Source organism: Elgaria multicarinata, chromosome 15, assembly GCF_023053635.1.
Source record: "Elgaria multicarinata webbii isolate HBS135686 ecotype San Diego chromosome 15, rElgMul1.1.pri, whole genome shotgun sequence".
NCBI classification, from domain to species: domain Eukaryota; kingdom Metazoa; phylum Chordata; class Lepidosauria; order Squamata; family Anguidae; genus Elgaria; species Elgaria multicarinata.
In genome coordinates, this window is record NC_086185.1 from 1,101,052 (window position 1) to 1,127,244 (window position 26,193).

Genomic DNA, 26,193 nt, shown 5'->3' on the forward strand with positions numbered 1-26,193 from the left:
TGAAATAGCTGAAAACAGTTTCCATTACAAAATTCCAAAACAGAATAAAACACCTGAAACATCAGGACGGACCCTGACCCAAAGAAGCGGTGCACAGGAAGCCCATCCCGTGCCTTCAAAGGCCTGGGAGTGGAGCGGAGGGATCTTGACCTGGCCTCATTGGCACTAGGGCTGGGGGGGTCATTGGGGAGAGGGTTCCACTGTGGGGGGCCAACATTGCAAAGGCTCCCTCTCCCCTGGCTGCCGTTGTCTGCGCCTCCCTTGGAGGAGGCACTCAAAGTTGGGCATTGACCACACCGTTCATACTGGGAGGGAGGCTCCGTCAGTATGGCCACGTCAAATAAGCCTGTCACGTCCACAACGGCTGAGAGGTGCCTGAATTGGCAGCCCAGGTTTGTTGGGCAGCAATGGATGAGGTGATGGTATGACCACATGAATTTTTCATTGATACGCTTTCATGGAGGAGAGGAGCAGGGGCCGGGGTGTGTGGGGGGACTTGATGCTGGCTGGCTGCTTCAACCGCAGCCCTGCTTCCGTTGCTGCACCTGGTTTGGCTCTTGCTTTCAAAGAGTCCACCTCCCTCCGTATTCAACGGGAGCTAGATGCTGAAGCCAGATGCTGAAGAAGCCTGGGAGACACCTGGTGCTTAGCTGTGATTCTATTGCTCTGTGGGTTTTTTTTTATTCCTTCATTGCAGTAAACCAACAGTGAAATCTGTAATATCCAATAAATTAATCCCCATCACATTATAATGTGCAGCCTTAATTACAGGTACGTGTCAGTGTTGTTAAGCGTCAACCCAGAGTATTTGTTAATGTTATTGCAACAGACACACTTAAATGTCAGGCTTGCTGGAGGGGAAAACAGGAATGGAGGTGCCCCAATTGCCCTAACATTGAGGAAAACCACAACAACATTTGGAGCACTGAAAATAGGTAAGGTTAAATTGTTTTAAATTATTTCAGATACTCAACACCCCTCCTTTCATTAATGAACTAGTACTTCTTCCAACATTTTTAAGTTTTCTCTTAAAAGAAACAGTTTGGGATTTCTTCGTGGGAAAAGCCTTCCTCAATAACAGGTTCATTCACTAAGTTTTGGGAACTGCAAATTGCAGAACTGCAATGTACAGGAAGCCAGCACATCTCGGGACCTGGGATAGCCACTTAGGAATAGCATTTGCTTTTTTTTTGCAGCCACATCACACTGTTGGCTCATATAGGAGCCAACAGAGTGATGCGGCTGCAAAAAAAGCAAATACTATTTTGGGCTGCATTAATAGAAGTATAGCTTCCAAATCACGTGAGGTACTGGTTCCTCTATATTCGGCCCTGGTTAGGCCTCATCTAGAGTATCGTGTCCAGTTCTGGGCTCCACAATTCAAGAAGGACGCAGACAAGCTGGAGCGTGTTCAGAGGAGGGCAACCAGGATGATCAGGGGTCTGGAAACAAAGCCCTTTGAAGAGAGACTGAAAGAACTGGGCATGTTTAGCCTGGAGAAGAGAAGATGGAGGGGAGACATGATAGCACTCTTTAAATACTTGAAAGGTTGTCACACAGAGGAGGGCCAGGATCTTTTCTCTCGATCCTCCCAGAGTGCAGGACACAGAATCATGGGCAGGGATGACATCAGGAAAAACTTCCTGACTGTATCAGGGACTGCCGGGCCTCCCTGTCCAGCCTGCTGTCCAGGCGTTGTGGATGGGGAGCCTCCAGGCCCTTCAGCTCTAATGTCTTCTGTCGGTTCTTTATCTTTATACTGGACTTGGACTGGGGCAGCCCTTCAAGTGGAGGAGGCCTTCAAACAGAGGGCAGTAAAAAGGCCACCTGGCCACCTATAACTTCTGCAGGCAGAAGGTCCCAGGTCTGGTCCTCACCAACATCTCCAGGTAGGGCTGGAGAAACTCCTGCCTGGAGCGGTGTTGCTGCCAGTCAGTGTTGACAACAGCAGCGGTCTGCATATGTTCTCTGTGTTTGGCCATTATGTGCTTGATGTGCACCTGCACAGGTGATGTTTTCAAAGAATTCATTGTTGTCAGGTAGCTTTGGACAAGGGCCCTTTAAGGCACTAATCCCAACCTGCTCAGGCATCATCGTCTACACCTGTGCTGTAACTGTTTTCAGAACAGGCTGTGCAAGTAGCTTGGAAGTTCCTGTCCGAGCAGCATTCAGAGCTGTTTAGTTTTCTCATGGGTCCCCATTTGTACATGAGTATTTGGTCTTCGGTGTGTGGATTTTGTAGTTTGTTTGAATTTAAGATAGGTATTTGCTGTTACACGTTTCCTTTTGGGACTATTGCTCTTCCTGGCCATCTACAAAAACAGTTTTTCATGGTTGAGTCTTTGGGCCCTTGTAGTTTATTCATTATTATAACTTCTACATCCTTTTGTTGGTACGAGTGCTAGAAGAAGGATTGGCAAGAATCTTAAATTGATGAATTTTATTTTGTATTGAGGTTTTTTTTGGTTACATTTTTATAACTATAGCAAACAGAACAACACTATATTTTCTCTAGCAGCACAACAGTATATTCTTACTTAGTGCTTTTATGTATATGTTTTAAGTAGATAGATTAAAAAATTACTGCTAGATTTTGTTCCAATTATATTTGCCATTGGCAGTATGCCCAACCCAGTTGTTCTGTTGCGATATTTCTAAGGAGTTGGGAGAAATCTCTTGTTCAGGCCTCCCTAAGAATTCACACTTACTCCTGAGCTTTGGACATAGAGGCAGTGGTGATGAATTGTGGGCTGCCTTTGGGTGGGGTTGGTTGTCTTGGGGCCAAGCCAGGCAGGCGGCTGTTGGCTAAACATGGGTGCCCCAGTTTGGTGCTGAAACAGGGGTGTGGCGGAGCACGAGGGGTCTGGGAGTGACGCCCTGGTCTCTCCGTTGCTCCCCCTGCCAGCTAGCTCTGTTCACGAATTGGGAGGGAACGCAAGCAGTGGGGAGTTGGGTTTCTCTCCTGCCCCCCACATCCCACATCATGATAAAGTAAGCCTGCTCACCCCCATGTTAGAAGGCAGACCAAATATCCATGCAAGTGTCTGTTTGCAAATAGTGTAACTTTCTAGGCCACCTGTTCAAACGTGTCTCTGTACCACCTGTTCAAGTGTCATTAGGTCCTCCATCTATGGCATTAGAGGAGGTGAGTGTGTGTCCTTCCAGTGTTGTCTAACAGTTGTCAAGTTGTCAAAGGAGCATGGAGAACCCATTTGGGCTGACCATGGCCACTCTACTTGCCCGAATGTTGGGAAGAAAGGTGTTGTTGTTAAAGGCCTGCTTTCTGTGATCTATATATCTGAATGTGTGTGCGAGGGGGGAGGGCTGGGTGTCGGGCAGAGAGAAATGAATGCACCATGGAATGAGGACCTGAGTTATCTGTTTCTCACTGAAGAGAGTAAAATTGAGAAAGTAATTTGCAAAGCTACACTTGAAAATCATCCTAGCATAAGATCATCATTGCAATTTTCTGCCAAAAGATTTTAGTTCAATTGCTTTTTCCGTCTCTTTTCTTTAAAAAATACCCCCCCCCCCCGTGAAGATAGGCCCCTCTTGTGCTAGGATTTTATCCTCCCAGGAAAGGTTAAGGGCTGCCTCCCCTCGCCCCGGACGCATACTAATTCCTTCATTAGTTGTCCAACAGCTTTTGCTCCTTGCAATTCACCAGGTCCTCTTTCGGTTCTCAATGCTCTAACCTCAAGGAATTGGCAAGTGCAGAGCGCTCCAGGGAGAAAAGAATTTAGAGGAATGAGGCGCTGCATATAATGGTATGGGGGAAAAGAGAATCTTCAACGTGGAGACGGCAATGTTGAAATAATTGGATAAGCAGAGTAATTGCTCTCATGGCAGGGACCGCACCCGCTCTGTTTTCCTTCTCCTTGCAAAGTAGTATGCTGGTCTTAAAGCTTCTCAAGAGGAGGGAAGCAACTGTCCTATGATAAAACTCCAGTTTGGAATCTTGATGGGAGAAAGTTGCAGCAGGCGCCCTGATGTTTGGGAGGACTTTGCCTTGTTTGCAAATGATGATCTCTATCAGAATCATCTGGGTCCAGCGAAGGTCTCTACTCAATAGGCAGGCAGGCAGGCAGGCAGGGGATGGTGCCTTGCAGGGAAGACCACCCCCAGGTTCACTTCTCTAGTATCTTGACATTTATTTTTATTTTTAAAAGGATCAGAGAACAGGTGATGGAAAAGGTTTCGGCTTGTAACTCCAAACAGCCACTCGGTGTTGCCACTCGGTAGTTTTAGACCCTGGACTTAATGATGTCATGGTTTTGTTTTGTTTGCCAAATTATATCCTTCTTTCTTTTTTTCCTCCAGGGAGCTTAAGGCAGTGTATATTCGCCACCTCCTTCTCTCCATTCAGTCCTCACAACAACAACCCTGTGAGGTAGGTTAGGCTGAGAGTCAGTGACTGGCCCAAAGTCACCCAGTGAGTTTCATGGCTGAGTAAGGACTAGAATTTGGATCTCCTGACTCTCAGTCCAACATTAACCACTACACCACGCTGTACTTGTGGGTGGCAAAATGAGAGGCGTGTGCTAAATATCCTCTGGCCACAACACCACGTTGTTCCCACCCCTTTAGATGGACATGTGTATGACGTGCACTGTGAAGCACAAAACTATGCAAGTTTTGGTTCTCATAGTGCTTTGAAAGTGTAAAAATTAGATGCATTCACATACAAATTGAAACAGAATGCGTTTCTTCCCTTTGGGAAGCCATCTATAATATCCCATTAAAGACTTATGCATCACTGGATTTTCTGTTTCTGATTGGTGCATTTCCTGACCTTTCAGATTATCTTAAGTTTTTGGAGAGTGGGAGGTGTAGGGGGAAAATTGAGAGCCCTTAAATTTTTGCAATGTAGTATTTGAAGTTCAATTCAAAGCAAAAATACAGCACAGCATCTGATGGGAGATCAAAGTGGTATTTGCTTTTTCTCTCATAGCTAGAACAGCCATGTTCATTTCTTTTAATGATGCAGAAATATCCAATTGACTGGTTAGGGTGCTTAAGTTCAGATGAATAGTTAATATTTTCATAAAGCAAGGTGAAAACGTTACTACTAGTAATAATAATGATAATGATGTTGAATCATTTTGTGTAACTGTTTCCCCTGTGCTCTGAAATCCACTGGTACAGCATTTCAGAGAGCTTCTTTTGAATCTTTTGGTTTCTCTGTGTCTGTAGAATCAAACCACTGCTCAAATTATGTGAAGGAACTAAAGTGTGTGGGGGGGTCATCTTTAAAGAAATCCACAAGCCCCACTTTCTGATGGTCCCAAATCATGGCCCACCAAGGGGGCGATTCCAAAGGGAGCAAAGGTAACAAGGGCCCTTTTGCAATGTGAACACTGAATCAAAAGCAGAAATTGGTGTCAGATGAGATGCTTTGTGGAAGGGTTCAGACAGATGGGGGCTGTTCAGAAACGCTAACCCACACTCAGTGATTGAATGTAGGTTGTTTGTTGAACCGTGGGTTAGCATGTTGTCTGAACCCAAGACATTTTCCACAGGGTTGCTTGTTAATCATGCAGCGTGGCTTGTTAACCACCCTGAACAACCCAACAACAAACCATGGGTTCTCAAAGCGGCTTGTTTGAGAACTCTGTACAGCACCATGTACATTGATGGTGCTATATAAATAAATAAAATAATAATAATAATAATAACAATAACAAGGCACTCTGCGGAAAATAACCTGGGCATAAACAGCATGCTAACCAATAGTTCGACAACAGCTGAGTGTGGGAACCCAGTCAATGGCTACTACCGAGTTTGTGTAGGTGTGTAGTGATGAGTGGACTTGGGTTTGCACTTATGTGCTGTGTTTGTATTTCAGATGCCAAAGGGAGTCCAAGATGAAACTACCTGTCCTCTTGGTCCTTGTGACGTGCACGGTATTCAGCACAAACATCAAGCTGGTATCTAAGAGGAATTCAGGTAAGTTTCAGAAATCTGGGTTTTTTTATCTCTTCTTTAAGACGTTCTGCTGGGCATGCTTTGGATTTGTCAATGCACTGATTGTCAAGGCAATTGTCTATACAAATGGAGAGACATGGACCAATGGAGGTGGTGCCCTTTTGAGTCTCATTGCTTTAATAGGAGAGTGCAAAGCAGGGGTGTTGAGCCTCTGGTTGTGGGCTAAATCAGGACCACCTGAGGTCCCAATCCATTCCTCCAGGGTTGCCTTCTCCTTGCCCTCACCCCTTTCTCCAATTGCTGGTCATTTGGTGGTTTCTGTATTCTCTCTCTGTGTGTCTGTGCATTTCCCCTTTCTAAAAGGCTTAAATGTGTCTCCTACTGGCAAAAAGAGTTTTAAGCTAAAATATGCCATTGTTTTGGGGCACCCCTTCCACTTTTGGCCCCGCCCCCTCTTGCCTTCAGTCCCACCCGCCACTGGAATGCAGCCCCCAAGAGTTTCCACAAAATTGAATTTTGCCCTTGGCCTGGAAGGGACTTGGCACCTCTGGTGTAAGGTGTGAGCTTTGATCCCTTTCGTTAAAAATGACAGGACTTGCAAGGGCCCAATGTTGGCTGGACCCTCGTGCCTCTTCATCATCAAGATAAACTTGCTCTTTAGCGCTGCGGAAGTATTTCCTGCATTCTGATATATGCATTGGAGATTAAGGCAGAGGTAGTATTTAAAAGACTGACTTGGTGACAATAACATTGAGCTGCTGATATTTGAATTTGTTCAATACTAACATTAATCAATGCATCATATTTTCCATGGAAGGTTGTTTCATTTTGATCCCTATTCAGTCTTGTCTGTACAAACCCATGTTAAGAGCATTGTTAATTGGGAATCTTTGTGAAGTACTTCTTTTTCAAAAAGCTCCTTCTGTAGTTCACAAGAAGACATGTGGCAATTGGCCCGCGTCCAGGAGGCTGCAGGCAGCTCTGTGCAGGTTGCTCAGAAGGCAGTTTTAGACTTGTGTATCTCTGTTGTGAATGTTAATGTGATTATAGGCTGCTTCGTGTAGAGGCTGCTTCATGTAGAGGCATCTCAGAGTGGGGCTCATGACGAATCGACATGGGGGTTATACCAACCCTATGTAGGTTGCTGGTCAAATGAAAGACAACACAGGGGCAACCTGGTACCACGTGGCACAAGGGGCTCATAGCCCCAAATGCCGGTGCTGTTCTTGGAAGCATTTGCTGTTCTATTTCCTGTTTGGGTGGCTCTATTGCTGGGGAACGGCCCTCTTGAAACACTGCTAGAAAATGGAATGTCAGTTCTGGCCAATGTAAATTAAAAAAAATGTATTGAAAGAAGAAAAAGGAAATGCAAACATTGTTTGCAAACAGTGAAAATGACCAAACCAATGTATACCAGACATGGGCAGAGAGTAAGTTATTTCTTGTTTGGATCATTGTCCTTCCTCTGGCATTAAACACCTGACCTATTCAGCAGGGAGTACGTGGTGTGACGCTAGCTGTGTCTTACGCAACACAGCAATAAGCAAGTGTCAAAGCCACCCAGGCACCACATTGAATCATGCTCGGATGTGTGTCTGATGACATATGAGTCGGACTTGCGTGTCAATGTTACTTGGTCGTCAATGTAGATCACACAAGAGTAGTCTGAGAGCAAGTTAGGTTCTGCTGTTAGCATTGGTGATATGTGACCCCCCCACCCCCATCCCGCTAGCTTGTCCCCATAAAGCAATGGGGCTTTTTGAGCATGCCTGTCAGAAAAGAAAAGAAAAACTCCTCCTTGAGGTTTTGAGTGTTCAATAGAAAAGCTGAAATTATCTGAAGCCCCTTTCTCTCCCAGTCTGCTTCTACCTTCCCCAAGGGAAGAAAAGCCACATTTGGGGAATGGAAAGGGCGGAAGTCTAGCATGAGGTAGTGCCATTTTCTGTCGGGGTTCATGAGCCTTGTAGTTTTCTCTCTACAGGGGGCAGCGGAAGGGAAGATGGGTAAATCCCATTTTGAGCCAGGCTGAGCATGAACGTGGAGGGAGGGGAAGGCTGGACCAACTTGATATGCAGCCTGACTTTTCAAAGCGTGGGGTGGTGGGGAGGAGAGAGCTTGCATTTTGAGCTCCCAGCCTTCCTAGTCCTGCCCCATCCTATATGGGCCACTCCCAGAACTGCTGCCTGCCCCAGTCATCTTGCGGTGGGCTGCACCCCATGACTCCCCAGTTATGAGAGAGCTCAGTTGTGGGCATAATAACCTTAACTCTGTAAGATGTGCACTTTGGATTATGGTTCATTTTTTTAAAACACACACACACACACACTGATCTCCTTATTGCAAGCTACAGCAGCGAAGAGTAAATAATGTATTTTCCTCCTGTTGGCTTTGAACATCCCAAAGTGCAGGTTGAAAGAAAGAAAAAAGACCACGTCATACTTACTTCTTGTGGCGCATTTGAGGCAAAGACACACTGTTGCTACTTTGCCTGAGCCCCACCTCTGGGTACAGGAAAGTTTTAACTTTCATGTGTGCAGTTGGTGACATCTGGGGTCCGTTGATCAATGTAAACTTCCAGGCAACACTCTCCAACGCCCCCGCCCTCCAACCTTCACGTTGCTACCTGGAGCAGAGCTATTGACGTGTCTTTCGATAATGTCGTGTGTTAAATGGATTTTCTATGTTCCTCGGATTTTACGGCAGAGACTTGAAGCGTGGCTAATGGCAGTGTCTTTTTCCAAGAGGCGGTTTGGGGCTTGTCTCCAAATTGCTCAGTGGCAGACATGGGGAGGGGTTGCTTTCAGGGTCCATGTTGAGGCTTGTATTGGGGAGCGAAGAACACCAACGAAGACAGTGTTGAAAGAGTACAATTTCTTTGTGCTATAAGCCAAGAGGCTGGAATTGATCATTCCACGGCACAGGGATAAGTCTCCATAGGGCTTAATTTATCAAACCATTCCCCCGCCCCAAATCTGTATCTAAATATATTTACTTTGCATTAAGTGTATTGAGAAGTCCACTAAATGGAGGGAAATCTTGAACAGTACACAATGAGCTTCAGCTATGGGGCGGTATATAAATTTAATAAATAAATAAATAAAAATCAAATACCTTAAAAATACAATTTAAAAGCACAACAATAAAAGAAATAAGCACCACCAACCAATTAGATCATCCTTCAGCAACAGACCAGTTTATATGCCAAAGGCCTGCCAGAATAAAGTCAGCTTTGCCTACCGGCGGAGATGCCAAGTCTGGGAACCACCCAGCACGAGAGCTTCGGCATGGACAAATTTTCCATTTTGGAGCTTGGATTTTTCAACCATTAAGATGTATGTTTGTATGCCCTGCATTTCTAATCCGCCTGATAACCAATGTAATGGAGAACACCGGGCATCGCGAAGGGACAGGATTTGGCTTAATACTGCACTGAGTGAGGCCTTTCCATGCTGCTATTTATAGGAAGCTGGGCGGGCCTGGTGCCGATGCCTGGCACTTTTGGCGAGGGTCCCAGGACCCAACACCCTGACAGGTACTGCTGGTGCAGCCCCCGGCTTCCCTTCCTCTTTCATCTAGTTTTAATTAAATTTCTCCAGTACTCTGGCTCCAAATGGTTCTTAGTCGCCATCTTTGCATCCTATCCAAGACCCCAGGAGCCTAACCTTTTCAGGGCACTGTGGCAGGAAAGGGCTACCATTGCCAAAACACGGCACCTTCTGTGGGAGGCTACGTTTTTGTGTTGACCAACGCCCCTTTCAGCATGCCCAGGAGAGATTCAAGTGCTGAGGTACTGAAGGGGGGAACAAAGATGGCAGGCCTGAAGCTGCTCAGTGCCGGGATGAACACTCAGGGCTCTCTCAGCAAGGTTGATTTAGGAAGGGGCCCTGTTGGGGCAGCACTTTGCAAAAGCTCCCACCCCCCATCTCCTAGAGCAGGCTCTGGAGCTGGGCCATGATCCCCCAAATATAAGCGCTTTTCTTTCCCTTCCCTCTTGGTGAGATGAGTCTTGCCACTTCTCTGGATTTCGGATCAGGTGCTGGTAGTGTGATAAAGTTTTCCAGAGGATACAGAGGGCTGGCTTGCCAAACGATTCTATGCCCACTGTGGTAAGTTTCCCACTTGGGAGATGGTCCATAAGTATATATTTACGCAGCAACCCACAGCCCACGTGCTGGCAAAAACCTCGAGGGTGGCGTAAGGCCACGGCATTGGCAGCGGATTCAAATAGCATCTGGCCGGCTGCAGCAAATACATGGATGACTTCACCGGAAGGCGACAGGGTGCTTTGCTCCAGCCCTTGTCACAAGAGAGAGGCTCCTTCTAAAGGCAGCCTTTGTTGATTGAGGCTAAAATTGGGAACACCGTCGTCTTTATTGGCTTATGACGTGATCTAGTCAAGCAGCTCAGAACAGGCCTTTGTTGTTTTCCCTCAAGATATTAGGGAATGTTTTTAAAAAATGGTACTAGTTTTTGCCTAAGTCCTATTCATGGTCCAACTTGAAAGAAAGCAGTTTGCCTTTCTAAAAAAGAAAAATACAAACGTGTGAGTGTGTAAGATAAATGCAGGTATTTCAAGTTCAGCCTTTATATCTTGAATGGTTTAAATGCTGGCTGTCAATGTAGACTGCTGGGAACTGGATGAACAGTCTGAGGAATAGGGTTAGGGTTACTCTGTTTAGGCTTTAAAAATAAAACCGCCCATTGCTTCTGGAGCAACAGGGAACCACTCTGCTCCCCCTCCTGCGTGCCACCCTTTCCAAGTGTCTGAAGGACACTGCCCCGGCTCCCCTTCATCTTCTCTTCCCCAGGCTAAACATGCCCAGCTCTAACAGCAGTTCCTCCTGGCGTTTGGTTTCCAGGCCTCTCGTCACCACCCTGGACCCACTTCAATTTGCTCATATCCTTAAAATGTGTCACCCAGAACTGGGCACAGTACTTCAGTTGTGGCTGCAGTAGTGCAGAGTGGAGTGGCTCCGTTACTCTGCAGGGAGATGTATAGACATGATTCTTCAGTTACTGTAGCCAGAGGTTGCAGGAGTGCGTTTAGCAGCCAGGTCGCACGATACCAGCTCATGTTCAGCTAAGGGCTAAACTATGATTCTAGGAGAAGTTTAAAATGTTCTACCCAACCACTTCCCCACCACCCAAAATTTGCTACTCCCCAACAAAACCCATTAATGTCAATTGAGGTTTTTCTTTCTTGAGTTCCTGTTGTGATAGTGGTGAATTATTTTTTGGGGGGTGGAATGTGGGAAAGTTTAAACCTCCCCTACACACACACACACACAGTGGTCTTGATCCAAATCAGGCTCTCATGTGCTTACACAAAGGTAAAGAAATGGGTGAAGATCAGCCACACACAAGGTATTTCCCGTAGTGTGTGTGTCTTAGTCCTAAGACGCCTCGATCCTTTCTCCAGGTGCTGCTGCCAAGTGAGTCTCTTCCATCCTGTACTTCTGCTTTTGATTTTGTTTTTCATTTGTATCTAACTGCAGGATTTTGCCTTTATCTCTGTTGAATTTCATATATGCAAAGGCCACAGTTTTGCAAAGCCATGGCCATGCTTCCACTGTGCTTTGCTTTCTTGGCAGAAACATTCTGAGTACTTTCGAAATGACTAAGATCCTCCAATGAAGGAATTGGGTTGCTTGTGATTACCGGTAGGAAAAGTGGAGTGCAGATTTATCTAGGACCAGGGAAATTGGCCATTCACAAAGCATCCTTCCTGTGGTGCTTTGCCTTTTAAAATCTTCACTATGAATGTTGCATGGCATTTATTTTTTGAAACTGTGTGCACCAGCTGCAACATTGCTTTAAAACTAGTCTAGGAGTTAAACAGGAAACTGTTCGATTTTAAGGTTTATATAATATGCTGGATTCACCCACGTGGGACTGGTAATATCCTTCAAAGCCGTTCTGGGTTCCTGGGCAAATGATTAAACATGTTTATAGAAAGGTTAACAATACCTTTCTGGGGTCCTGGTTTGAAATCTCTGGAGTCAATAAAGTGGAACATCTCAGTTTAAGCTCTTGCTGATAAAACACGGCTCTGGACCGTTATTTCTCTGCAGAAAGCAAACAGGGCTTTCTCATTCTGCTTGTGGCATCACTAACGTTCTTCTGTCCTGGTTGGGTTTGGAGCCTGAAGCTACACCTGTACTACAAATCAAAGCATCTAATTCCACGAGATCCTGTCTTAGGTCTGTAAACCCTTTCAAAGGTTTGACAAATGTCACCTGTCCTGTTTCAGTCAGGCTTGTCAGCCGCCAGAACTGAACTAGTGACCTTTGGATCTCAAAACAGGGGCCTCTGCTCTCAGCGCCATAAGGTCAAGCGGAGGCCCTGTCATCAGCTAGCCGGCTCTTGGGATTCTTGTGCGGCACAGTGAAATAACACGTGAATCCCATGTAATGTCACTGCATGGCAGCTACACGGGAAGACTGTCAAATCAAACCACTTGTGCCGGGCCAATGTGGATCGGCGTGAATGATCGATCTGGATTGCTTTCAGATGACCAGGCTTTGTACAAGAAGAGCGGTGAGAGTTTGTGTAGTGCGGCAGCTCAGAGCACAAATCCTCAATCGGAATGTTTCTGGTTCCAGCCTCCTGGTCTCTCACTCACTCACTCACTCACTCAGCCATTAGCCTCAGGGAGCCCATTCTTTCCTCAGCCTCAGCCCTTCCCTCCTCCATCTGCAACATGGGTACAGCACCACCCGTCTACATTACTACATTGTTGTAATGGTTACTACTGAGCCATTGGAACTAAAGTACTTCAAATAGAAGCGGCCACCTGCACCATTCTCCTACCCACTGGATCCTGTACAGTTTCAGGTGGGGCCAGCAAAGGCAGGGGAGGAATCCTGGGAGGAGGCCTTCCGCAGTCAGCCTCGGCAGGCCGTCTTCTTCCTCAGGCTAGTGAGTAGGGATGTGCTCCACTTCTAATTGGACCGGCGAATTAGAAGCGGAGCAGGGTGCTTCGCCTCCCCTTAAAGCGTAGGTGAAGAGGATTGGGGGGCCGGCAGAGCATTACGAAGAGGATCGAGGTGAAGGGGGATCCTTCGCCTCGATCCGGAGTTCCGCAAGAAAGGTAAGTGGGGTTTACCGGGCCCTGCTGCTGTCGCCCGACAGCGGCAGGGCCCGGTAACCCCCCTCCCTCCTCTCCCTTACCTGCGTCCGTCTGCGGTCCCTCGGCTTCTTCAATTGAGCCTGTGGCTCAACCAGGAAGTCTAGGCCACGGCCCAGACTTCCTGGTTGAGCTGCGGGCTCAATTGAAGAAGCCGAGGGACCGCAGATGGATGCAGGTAAGGCCCCCCTCCCCCTTGGTCCTTTACCGGGCTCTGCCGCCGTCGCCGCAGCGGCAGTGGGGCCCGGTAAACCCCTCTCCCTCCTCTCCCTTACCTGCGTCCGTCCGCAGTCCCTCGGCTCGGGCTCAATTGAAGAAGCTGAGGGACCACGGACGGACGCAGGTAAACCCCCCTCCCTCCTCTCCCTTACCTGCGTCCGTCTGCAGTCCCTCGGCTTCTTCAATTGAGCCCGCGGCTCAGAAGCCGAGGGACCGTGGACGGACGCAGGTAAGGGAGAGGAGGGAGGGGGGCCTTACCTGGCGCCACTCCCCTCCACTGCAGAGTTCCGATTCGGAGCCGGAGCTCCGTGGCGAAGAGGAGTGGACTATGGGTGGAGCGGCGCGGAGCGGAGCGGGCCGATCCGAAATTTCCGGATCGGCCCGCGGGGCGGAGCGGGGGGTCCGTGCACACCCCTTCTAGTGAGCCAGCCTGGCCCAGCAGCTCTTTGGAGGAGCTGGGGAGCATTAGTGGACCCATTCCGGCTGATTGGTATGAGGAGGTTGAGCTTCCGTGCCAGGGACGGGTTGTGGTCCCTGAGGGCTTTGCCTGACATCACTGAGGTCAGTCCTGGGCAACTTATGGACTCCTGTTGCTGTGTGGCAATTTAAAAGAAAACAAATGGGTGGGGGGGAGTCCTGTTCTAAGCCTCTGTGGCTCCATGGAGGACTAGAGTGGAAACATTTAGCTTGGAGACTCACTTGCTTTGCCCATTCTAAGCCTCCATAGCTGTTTGGAATGATTTGCCCCTACTTTTATTGTGGGGGGGGGAATAGACAGGGGGCACTATTTGAAGACAACCCCTCGCTCTCTTTCTCCCCCGCCCCCTTCCACACACCCAAAGGTTAATGGAATCACAAGGCCCACCGTGCCCCAGTAGCTATTTTACAAGGTCGTGTGCAGCAAAGTCCTGTTTTAATAACTGGGTGGTGGTGGGGGGGGGGAGTGGCAGCGCTTTTTCCGCCAGGGAGTCCCCACTCCCATCCTTTGGACTTCTTACGGGCTCCTATTTTTCCGTTCACATTTGGTGTGTGTGTTGGTTTGTGGAAAGTTAAACTAGATTAGTCTTCCCCAGCTATAAGTCCCACCATCCCCAGCCAGCATGCCAGCTTGGAGTGCTTTTGGGCCTGCGTGAACGGCTCTGAATCCGCCTGCCTGCCTGCCTGCCTGTGCTTTGAGCCGCCTGTGCCTCCCACAGCCACTAGAGGTCTCCTGACCGCCACGGGGCCTGCTCTGGAACGCGAGCGCGGCTCCTGCGGATCCTTTGTCCGTGAGGAGGTGGCTTTGGGCCAGTTTCACAGGCCAAAGACAATTGATGCAGGAGACCTTCAAAGCCATAGGAACAAAATTGGAATGAGCACAGACGAAGAATGGCTGTGTTTGGGGTGCAGCGTCTCTATTCAAAATGACATCTGTAACGGTAGGCAAATCTAAGGGCTTAACTGGGAAATCTCCCTCCGGAGTGGAACTTCTCAGCTTCGTTGGAGCAAACTGAAGGTTTTTTGTAGGTCAACCCAATTCTTATTAACAATGACTCGGCAGCCCATTACTTACAGACTGATGCTCTTCCTTTAGGGGCTTGAGAGATTATATCTGGTTGTTCCTGCTCTGTTTTCCTTCCTTCTCTCTCTCTCTCTCTCTCTCGCTGTGTCCAGCTGTTTTCACCCAAATCTGGATTTAGCAAACCTGACTACAGCTACCAGGTTTGAGACGACAAGGGTCCGAATCTCTGCTCAGCCATGGAACTATCACCACCTGTAGCTGCGATGTCAGACGTAGAGGAACGTGGTGCTCTATCTGCTTCCTGAGCCAATTCAAGTCTGTACACATAAGTCTGGCTGAACAAAAACATGAATCAGCCTTGCAGAGGGAAGCTGTGGTCAGCGCTTTGCTAATGGCGAAGGGGCTGTAGCTCAGTGGTAGAATGCCGAAGGTCCCAGGTTCAATTCCTGGCGGCATCTCCAGGTAGGGCTGGAAAATGTTGGCTTGAAACCTTGGACAGCTGCTGCCAGTCAGTGTCAATGCTACTGGGCTAGATGGGCTCAAGGACTGGCTATTTTCCACATGAGGCCTTTATTGTGCACTCGTCCTTCTGTACTCATGGATGTTTAAGAGTTCTTTAGATGATATTGTGATGCTCCAGTTTTGTTTCTGTTTTTCAACAGCGCTTTAGGCAATTTTTTTTAAGAGAACAGAAAATGTGGTATTTGTGAAAGTGAAAGGAAATGCTTTCCCCACTTTTGTAATTGCATCATTCTGCTATACCACAGTGCCACTAAGAGATTATGTAGTGGAAATGCACCTTGTGTAATGCTTGGATCTCAATTCTGTGACAAAACTGAAAGTAGGTAGGTACAACAGATTAGCCTTGTGTAGAAAAGCACCAAGTCTACTTCCTCTGTTCCTGACTTATGTCAGTGTGCCTGCTGTTTCTTTACTGGTTCACCCGTGCTGGCTGGGGATGATGGAAATTGGAGTCCACTACATCCAGAGGGCACCAGCTGTTTAAAGAGTTTCCCCTGAAGATGAACACTAACATTCAGAACACGCCTGGAAAATGCAACACTTTCATAATTGCATCCTTTGCTTCCTCCGTCTCTTCCTTTTTAGAGGAAAGCAACATTCCTTCTCTAGCAACTGACGTAACATTCCAAGAACAGGGACTCTTCGGTCTTCCAATTCCTAAACAAATATTTCCTTCCTTCTAAGTGCAATCCTGTGCAAGCTTACACAGAAAAAAAAAAAAAGTCCCAGAACTCCCACCCCCCACCCCCGGGCTATTGTGGAAGGGCTTCTTTCTGTCTAAACATACATATGATTGTGTCCTCAATTTATTTATTTATTGGAAAAGAAACGCACCACATTAGGTTTATTTTTGTGCCAAGTAGCCTTGTTTGTTCTGGGTTTGGGTTTCTTATACTGGGCAATGAATGAGGGTTATTATTATTGTTATTATTTTGCTTAAGATTCCGATCACAAAGTCTAATAACCCTCTAAATGAGTCACCGTTAAACAGAATCATGGCTTTGTTTGCTTTGTTTTTGCATCACCCCATACCAGATTGATGATGTTTTTAAGAGTACATCCTTAAGGGGCTATTAGTTTATGCAAAAATAAAATTCCCTCTTCTAGGTCTAAAAATATTTCTTAACAACCTAAACAAAATTTAGGGAGTTGAAAATTACCTTTTAGAGCTCCCTGTTGGAAGGCACAGCATGAGTACTAAATTATCCCCATAATTACACCCGTAATAATGCACAACCTTCACACACACAATGAGACCCTTAAAGGAGAGCTGACTTTTACAAGTATATTATACCTTAGCATTCCTCATACAAGACCAGCCCAACAACTGGAACGAGGTGCTCTGTTGCTCCACACAACCCAAGATCTTTTCCAGTAAATATCTTTCTGAAATTGCATTAAAATAAAGTAACAGAAGCTCAGTCCTGTCCCCCCCCCCATCACCTGCAGGCAAATTTCAACAGCTGCTGGGTTTTAATGGGCTGCTTCTGGAGCAACCTGCACAAAGATTTATATTGTAAGGATGTGGGGATAATTTTTTGTGGCAACATCTCCCTAAGATGTGGGTTAAGGCAGACATTTATGCATCCTCCACACTGCACAAAAGAAGAGAGAGAAAAGAGATAGAGATTTGCTTAATTGGGCATATGCAGATTAAAATGTATAGATGCAAATTTAGAAGTGCTGACTATCATTGACATAGAAATACACTGCAAGTCACCTTCGTGGAAGAAGATGGTCGCCCGTCCAGCCTGCGGTCCAGGTGCTTCTTCTGGGTGGGCAAATTCATGGCCCCTTTTCCTCTTCCAAACCAAAAGGGCAGCAGTTTTTCTCTTCCTCCTTAGGGTTCTGGATCATTAACCCAGACTTAGACTGAGTAGCCTTTCCAAGGGAGGACTGTCCCATACAAAGTAGGACACATGGCCACCCTATCAGGCCATGTGGCATCTCACCTGCCCTCCCTTCACTGCAGTCTGGGACTAGCTAGTTGCTGGACTTGGGTCGGGCCAGACAGCCCTTCAAGTACAGAATGCTTTCAAATAGAGGACTGTCCTCTATAAAGTAGGATACATGGCCACCCTAACCCTGGCCGTGTGTGTTTGTTTGTTTGTGTGTTGATTTGATCAAATGATTGGCTTCTTGTCACCAGAGTAACACCTTTGAATTCTGGAGGCATTTCTGACTTTTGCAACGTTTCCTTCTGGATGGGGTGCTGAGCCAGGCCTAAAGGAGGCTGTGCTTCAGTGAGACCCGTTCGGTAGCAAATGCAGGTATCTAAAATAAATAAATGCATGAATAAGTATTAGTTTTATCGTACAAATTCATAGTGCAGTTAAATTGTCAAATGCAAAACAGAGCCAACTAGCCAGAGGAATTCATCAGGTACATGTCAGTGAGATTCAAGGTAGTCCCTCCAGTTATTAAGACCCTGGTTCATTGATTCAGCTACCCTTGTAGTCTAGAACGATGTCCAAAGGAACTATTGTGCCCCACATGCAGCTGGGGTGGGTACCTTGCACTCACTGGTGCCCATGGAGCTGCTCTTGCTTTTGTCTCCACATGAGGGGCCAGGATTTAGGGAGTGAAACGGACCCGGTAGGGAGGCTTAACTTTCTCTACCCAGGCATTGTACTTCTACTAAAGTAAAAAAGAAGAAGAGAGTTAGGTTCACCTACATGCTATCCATTTAATGTAGCATGTAGTTTGGCCCAAAGTGTTTGCACATGTGTGTACTTTGCTGCACAAGTGCAGCGCAGCCAGTTATTCTGCAATCCTATGCATGTTTGGACAGAAGAAAAGGTCCACAACTCCCATCATGTCCCAGCCAGCCAGGCCTTTTTCTGTCTGCAATGCGTAGGGTTGCACCCTTAGTCACTCTGGCACATTGAACGAGGTGAATGTAGATCACTGCTGTTGGTGGAGTGAAACATGTGCAGAGGGGGTGTTGACCTAGTGGAACTCTGCCCTGTTACACCTCAAGTGAAGAGCACCCCTGGGCATATGTAGAATTCATCCTACACTATTCAGTAGCCGTTGCCTTTGTCACATGTCTGCTTGCACAGGGCAGGATGTTCAGCTTGGAAGATAATCACCTGAGCCCTCGCCACCTCCGTGTAGGGAAGAGCTGCCGCCAACCTTTACCCTAAAGGGGGATCTGGCTGCGAATGCATGATGCGACTTAGGTCTCAGTGAACAAATCCTTGTTGAAATAAGCAGTTCTGAGCTTAAACATTTGATAATATGGCCTTGTGATACCGCTTACTAGTAAAAGTTATAGAGAAACAAGTTAATCCTTGGTCTAACTTGCCCAATGCCATTAAAAGCAGGGGCTAATTCGACTTCTCTGTTTCACTGCCAGTGGTTTTTGCTGCTGCTGCCGCCTCTGAATGGATACTAGAATGAAGGACTTCTATACAGGCCCCCTCACAGGGTGGCAGTAGCCAAGCAAGGGAACAACCCGTAATGCTCACTGAAAAAGAATTCAAGTATTGCTGCCATGTGCCTGGCGACTGAGTGAGTCAATGAATGTGGGGAACAGCATCAAGGGTGCAAATGACACCTGTCTGCATGTTCATCAGCTTCCCGCTTTCCTTAACTCAACTCTGGCTGACATAAAGAACAAGTTAAACTCAAGACTGTTTTTTTTTTTTTAAACCCATTGCATCCATTTTAATTGCTTTTTAAAAATAAAATAAATAATATTAGGACCCAGTGGGGTCATCTCCATGAAGCTTCTTGTTGGGAGATTCAGGGCAGATATAAGGAAGGCCTTCTTCACACAGCACAGAGGTAAACTATGGCATTGGGACGTGGCAATGGCCACTAATGAGGATGGCTTTGGAAGGGGACTGGAGAGACGTTTGGAAGAGCAGGCTTTACTGATGCCCCAGTTCCTGCCCAGGCAGCCGTACCTTCCTAACCCTCAACTGAGGCTTAAACCTAACCCTCACGTGCCACAGAGGGTCCCCGCCAGCCATGAAAAGACAGCTGGCAAGCCGGATCATTGCTGCCACTGCTGCTGCGTAAAAAGGAATCCCACATTTCCCCCAACCTTCACTTTACACGCCCACCTTTTTCTCCCCTTCAGAAAGGTTGAGTAGTTGAGCCGATTCATATCCAATTTAAAAAGAAAGATGTTTGACTTGTACTGTGAAATTCCATTACAATTTTTCTCCGCCTCTAGCTAAAGCTGCGTAGCGCAGATCTCTAATTTCCGTTTTCAAAGTGGCCTCCTAATGTTATTAAGCTATTTGGCTTTTTTATTATTAAAAAAAATAGCTTAAGCAAGGAAAGCAAGACTCTAGATTGCATGTGAAACTGTGTTAAATAAAAGGGACTTTATGGCAATTTTCACGGGGCAAAGGTAAGACACGAGCACTCTTCCTCTTGTCGCAACTGCTCTGCAGTAGGCCGGATAGTTTGTAATCTGTACAGTTAAATATTCATTCATGAGCTGTTAGAGTAATTAAATCCCACAGCAGAGGGAAGTGCTAAAGACTCTCTGGAGGGGAAGTATCATATACCAAATGTAATCTTGCAAATTAACAAAGCTTTCCAGTTATTTAGTGGCATTGCTGCGCTAATCTCCTCCGTGCATTAATCGTAAGACCGTGAAGCGGCCACCCTGCGCATGGGCCAGGGGCAAGATGGCCGTGACTGTCCCCCCCCCGCCCCCGAGCAAGAGGTTTAGCCAGAGTGTTGGGGCAGGTGGGTCTGTCGACTTTGGTTTCTCTCACTTTTCTGATATTAACTTTGGTTCATCTCAAACCAAAGAGATGAACTATATACATTTCTGCAATCTTTATAGTTCATATAAACATTCCTAAGCATTTTTGTGCACATATCTCTTAAAACTGAATGCATTTTTGCCTCATTCTGGACAGAATATGAGCATCATCACATGGACGGAAATCGCATTTCCTTACCGTCGCTTCTCCGCCCCCGCTTCTATCCCTCATTACTTCCTCATTCTTCCCAGAAGGGAAAGAGGAAATAAACAAAGACCATGTGACCAATTCAGGGGCTGTTTTTATCGTGCTGCTTTTCCTGCACACAGCAGGACATTGCGGCACATTCTGTTTTTTAAAAAAGTTGGATTGAAAAGGGTCTATTTTGAGGCAGATGTCGTCGTCGTCATCTAAAGGACACGCAAACATCCTTAAGTGGGCAGTAGTGAGTGTGCGATAGGACACTCGTGTGATGGCGCTCTATGACTGACACCTCCAGGGAAGTTTGCTGATATCCCACTGCCTGAGTTTTGTGTCTGTCTGCTTGTCCTGTTCCACCAATGGGAATTGGGCAACCTACTTTAAAGAGGATAGTCCTCTGTTTGAAGTCTGATCCAAGTCTGTCTTAAAGACGAGGAACCATAGGGAAGGCCTGCAGAAGGGGAGAATTTTGAGCACTGGAAGGAAATCCTCTGCTGGAAGCACTGCAAGGAAATCTGTCCCTTGCCCATCCAGGCATGTTTAGCTTGGAGAAGAGAAGATTGAAGAGAGACATGAAGCACTCCTCAAGGACTTAGAAGGTTGTCACACAGAGGAGGGCCAGGATCTCTTCTCGATCCTCCCAGATTGCAGGACATGGAGTCTTGGGCTCAAGTTACAGGAAGCTCGATTCCGGCTGGACAGCAGGAAAAACTTCCTGACTGTTAGAGCAGTACAACAATGGAACCAGTTACCTAGGGAGGTGGTGGGCTCTCCCACACTAGAGGCCTTCAAGAGGCAGCTGGACAGCCATCTGTCAGGGATGCTTGAAGGTGGATTCCTGCATTGAACACGGGGTTGGACTCGATGGCCTTAGAGGCCCCCTTCCAATGCTACTATTCTTTGATTCTATGATCTGCTGTTGCTTGAAGAGAACGAACTCGTCGTCCACGTGTGGCGCCTTCCCAGGTGGTGACATGCCGATTGGAATGCTGTCATTTTCAGGACGGCTGTGAAAGGATGCTGGCAGATACAGTAGGACCTGCGAGTCTTTAAACGGCTTGTAAATTTAATTAGTGTGCAAAACAAGCTACTTTGGAGGATATACCTAAACCTCATTAGTCAGCAACCTGGGGGTTGTTAGTATAGTCATTCAGATAATACACAAAGGGGGGGGGAAGTGACAGAGCCACTGATACAAATGTGGTCGTGGTGCTGTGGATTCTTTCATACGGACCGTTACTCTGAACTAAATCTCCCTGGAATTAGGGGGGATCAAATGCACTGGGATTCTTTTGGAGCTATGCAGCAAGACCATCTTTCCTCCTGCAACTTATGTAGATCAAGGCCATGCATTTGGTCTGTTTCCCCCTCACACCCCCCCCCCATTTTTTAGATTGTTGAAAATCCCTTGAGAGACATCAGTCCAGTCACCGTGAGGGTGGGCTGGGAAGCTCCTGGTTTGAATCTTGCTTCAACTGGGGCCTTCCTACGTGGCCTTTAGCAATCCATTGTTTTCTTGGTCACAGTTTTCATGCCTGCAAGAGCGGGATGGGAACGCTGAGCTCCCTTCACAGGCACTTGCTGGAGAGACCAGCGAATCCCGAGTCCCAGTCCCCGCTTGGCTACGAAGTTGTCGGTATGCCCTTGGCCAGTCACCTTACTTGGATGTTGTGTGGATAAAACGGATGGCTCTGAGCTCTTTGGGCAAAGGGCAGGAGAGAAAAAAAGAAAGAATAAATGTATTTATTTAGAGTATTTTTATGCTGCTCCTCAGCAAAAAAGACTCCTGGAGCGTCTGTCAATCAGCCAGTAAAACAAGCCTGCCTCTGCCTGCAGGCTTACAATCTGAAAAGACACAACACTCAAGGAAAAAGGGATGGGAGGGACGAGGGACAATGCAGCCGATTTTCAGAAGGGCTGATGGGTCAACCTTGCTTTGCCTTTCTTCTCCAAGGCCTTGATGTTTCCCTGGGCCAGCTCCTCTCTCTCTCGCTCCTTCTTTCCCATATCTCTGCCAGTTAGCCCTGGGTTGGGTTAGGGGTTCGGGCATCCAGCCAGAGCAGGCCCTGATGCTCCCTTGCCCGCACCTGTCTTCCCTTGCCCCTTGGAAGGATCGTGTTCATAATGAAAGCAGAGCGCTTTGAAATCAACCTGAAATGCAAGGTTCCGGTCAATAGTGAGAGCTCATAGCCTTTGATGCCTCACTTTGTTCATTTCATTGCCATTGTATGGTACAAATCCTATGAACATGAGGATTGTGTGCGTCACTCATCAATGCTAGAGAAAGCATAGGCCGGCCAAGAAGATGGCGCTTGGCTTGATTTCCCTTTTTCTTTTAGCTCTGCGATCAACGTGCCGGTCAGGTCATGCAAACGGCTCTCTTTTGGGCTTGGATTTATATCTGTTCAATGAGAAGAATAATCTCTTAGCTCAGGTTGGAGAAAGAAAAGAGATGAAGACAGCAAAACTCTGCAAAAACTTGCAATTCTGTCATATTTTGTGGTGGTGCCACAAATGAGCAGAAGCGACAATCTCGCAGTTGAAGAATTGGGTGTTCAGTTCAAATCAACGTGTAAAACCGAACTCGCTGTCCTTGCCTCAGTTTCCTGATCTTTATGCCTGCTTCCTCCAGCTTTCTTTTTCCCAGACGTTCCCATTTCTCAGCCCATGGTCTACGTTGTTCCCCTTTTCAAAGCCCTCTTGCTTTTACATTCCACCTCTGGGAATCTCTTTCCAGTCCCAGGCTGTGCCTGTCTTTAGGACAAATGCAAGGCTGGAATCCCAGCCAGACTGACAACTTTCCCTTCTCCCCTCCTCAGCAACCTGACTGTAAACGTTCTGTGAGCTTTGTTCTGATTGGCGGGCCGACCGGTGTCCAAGGTTTGGCTGCTGCAAGCACAATGCAATATGGATTACACGCTTGGCGTTCTCTCCTGGATGGATGTTCCAGTGGCCCACGGGGTTAACCAAGGGCACGAGCCCTGATTAGATTCAAGGGTTGCCCTATGCAGATGGCCCAAGGGAGGCATAGCTTGGCATGTTGTTACGATTCCCTGCCTCTTCTGTGAGCAACCACAAAGGCAGGAGGAGTTGGCTAAGAATTAATGCAGCTGTGATGAAGAGATCTCCGCTCAAATAATGTTGGTGCACAGCAGCAATTACAAGGGCTAAATTATTTTTCCAAGTGCATTGTCTTGCATCCATTTAAATGGGCTGGAGGCAGACCTTCCGGGTGGCATTCCTCATCATGGCACGGTGAGTATGGGGCAGTTCAGATGCCAGCACCCCTCCCGTGGCTTTGCCTAACCTACAGCTGCCCTTGCTCCTCATGGCATTGTGCTTTTGTCTATCTGGGCAAAGCCCTGAAGACCGTCCATGGCAGTGCTGTGGTGCTGGGTTCGGCTTAAGGGCTGCCAGTTGCCAGCTACTATGGCAACCAGTGTAATTGCCCTGTCGTTTCTGTACATGGCAGCCCCTCCTTCTCGATTTCCATTCCAAATTGGTTTTGCATCAACAAAACACCCCAAGTCAGAATCAAATGAAAAGCTCCTTTCACTCTGCAACAGGTAAAAACTCTAAAATTTGTTCATATTGTTAAGTTTATACCTTGCCTCTACTTTGAAGAGCTCGAGGCAGCATACACAATCTGCCTCCTCTCCATTTCATCTTCACAACAACCCTGTGAGGTAGTTTAGGCTGAGAGACAGTGGCTGGCCCGAAGCTCCCCAGTGAGCTTCATGGCTGAGTCGGGACTTGAACCCAGATCCCCCGAGTCCCAGTCCAACCCTCCCACCACTGCACTGCATTGGTTCTGCAACAGATGCTGCTGCTGTGGTGAGAACATTGGTCCACCTCCAATATTCCCCCCACCTCGTGCCCTCCAGATATTGATGCTTACACCTCCCATTATCCCATCTAGCTGGGGCGTTGGCCAGGGATGATGGGAGTTGCAGTTCAAACCCTTTTCAGGATGCCAGGTTGGGGAAGGCATGCCAACTGCCTTTCCCAGATCTCGAGCAGAAGTCTTTCTCCGCCTTGTTTCCTAGAAGTCCCAGGAATTGACCCCTGGGTCTGTTCTACAAGCACAGGGAGACAGCGGCGCTGATATTGCACCCGGGCTTTGAAGGGGACCCTCTGCGCTCCTTTGCCCCTGAGCCCCCTTCTCCTTGCCTCAACCCTTCCGGCTGAACAAATGGACTCATTTGCTTTAGATGCTGTAGAAATCAGGTTCTCAAAGGAACAAATGTATGTCCGGATAGAAGGAAATTACAACTGCATGGTGAAAATAAATGAAGAAGTCTGTCTTTAAGGAACAACAGAACACCAAGGATTATGCGCTTTAATTTTAATTAGCCTGTCTATTTAATGCCGCTACCTGCTGCAAAAGGGTGAGCAGTTCTCCTTTAAACCCTGCAAGTGATTCAAGGCCGCCCTTGTCATTTCTCTTGTCAGGGTAAGTTAATCAAGCGCCGTGACCTCGCGTGATGCAAGCTGACTCATGCCACATTTCGTTATCGGCCTCACCGAAAGACTGTGAGGGGCAGGCGAGGAGGGCTTCGCGGCTCGAGGAGGGCTTCGCGGCTCGAGCGCTGCCCCCCTGGAAGCAGTGAATGGCAGGCGCTTTGCTGGGGCACCCCACTCTCATCCACCCCTTCACGAACCTTTTCCTGGCCTCGGCCTCTTGCTTCACAACTGGCCGATTCCTTTGCTTCAGAAACCAAAGCTGCTGTCTCCTCGGCTGGAGACGTTTCTGCAGTCCGGAAGTTGTTATATCTGCTTGCAAAGTACTTTGGTGGTCTATTGCAAGTGCTCCCAACTCTCTCGGTGCTTCTGTTTTCGTTTGGAGCTGACCTGTTGCAGCTGGTTGCCAGGTGCTTGGTTTGAGAAGGTAGCCCCAATCACGTTCAGACAGGTGCTCCAGTTAAACAGGCATTTGCATCCCTTGACTCCTGTGTTCCTGGTTATTCTGTGGTTGGTGACAGCCAGCTGAATGTGGGTCTGCCTTGGTGACGTAGGCTAGCGCTGGGTGGGGAAATGGCGATTTAACCAAAGATCTGTGAAACTGACTCAGTAATTCAAGGAGAAATGGGTTCTTGAAGTGGGAGTAAGTCCCCTTGAATTCATGATTAGATGCGTCTCTGCCCTGAATCCACGCCCCCAACGGTTGCCTTCTCAAGCTTTGGACCTGCTTTCGAATAAAGCATCTTTAGTAAGGTTCCCCCCCACACCCAAGACATTCTCTCTTTCTGTCTCTCGCTTTAAAGAGATAAAATAAATCTAAAGGTAAAAAAGAAGTTTTTCCTAGTCTTTTAGGTTTAAAAATAGAGTTGCCTGGAACAGCACAGTGTGACTTTACATTTTTAACAAGTCTGTTTCACTCGCTTCCATCCTTTAGAGGGGTATTTAACAATGCACCTCTCGGATACAAATCAGCCACTGGAGGACTACATGGCCCACTCCGTGGACGTGGCCCCAGGTTCTTCTGCAGGTGGTTGACTGCGGTTTCAGCGTAATGGTGGGCTCCATTTACGGCCATTTTATTTTAATTTTTTTTACAGCCGCCGCTGTTTTTATTCTTCCAAATTCAAAAAGCACCTCAGAACAGGAGTTTCTTGGGGAAACAAAATGGAGGCCGCTCCTTTTTTCCTCAAAATAATTTTGGCTCCCACTGAAATATGGACAGAACAAAGTAGCCGATTATGAGATGGCTGAGTGCAGTGCAGTCCTCAGAGGAAGACTCCATTCCAGGTTCTTGGGAGCAACTGGCAAGGTCCATCTTGGCATTAGATCTGCAATAGCTCAACAGCAGTGTGGCGTAGTGGTTATAGTATGAGACTACAGCTGGGGGGATCTGGGTTTAGATTCCCACTTGGCCATGAAGCTCACTGGGTGGTTGGTTTTGGGTTTTCAGGGTGGCTTGTGAACCACCCATGTGGGCTGGCTTTAAATGCCATGATAGTGGTAGTTGGTGG

At 47.3% G+C, this 26,193-nt stretch overlaps 1 protein-coding gene across 1 annotated transcript in view; it reads left to right on the plus strand.

Annotated features, from left to right (window-relative positions):
• Positions 1-751: 751 nt before the first annotated feature.
• Positions 752-26,193, plus strand: part of IL1RAPL2 (interleukin 1 receptor accessory protein like 2) — a 385,158-nt gene continuing 359,716 nt past the window's right edge. Inside the window, exons 1-2 of the mRNA XM_063141726.1 lie at positions 752-771; positions 5,846-5,946. Coding sequence (XP_062997796.1) covers positions 752-771; positions 5,846-5,946 — 121 coding nt within the window. The remainder of the gene's footprint in view (positions 772-5,845; positions 5,947-26,193) is intronic.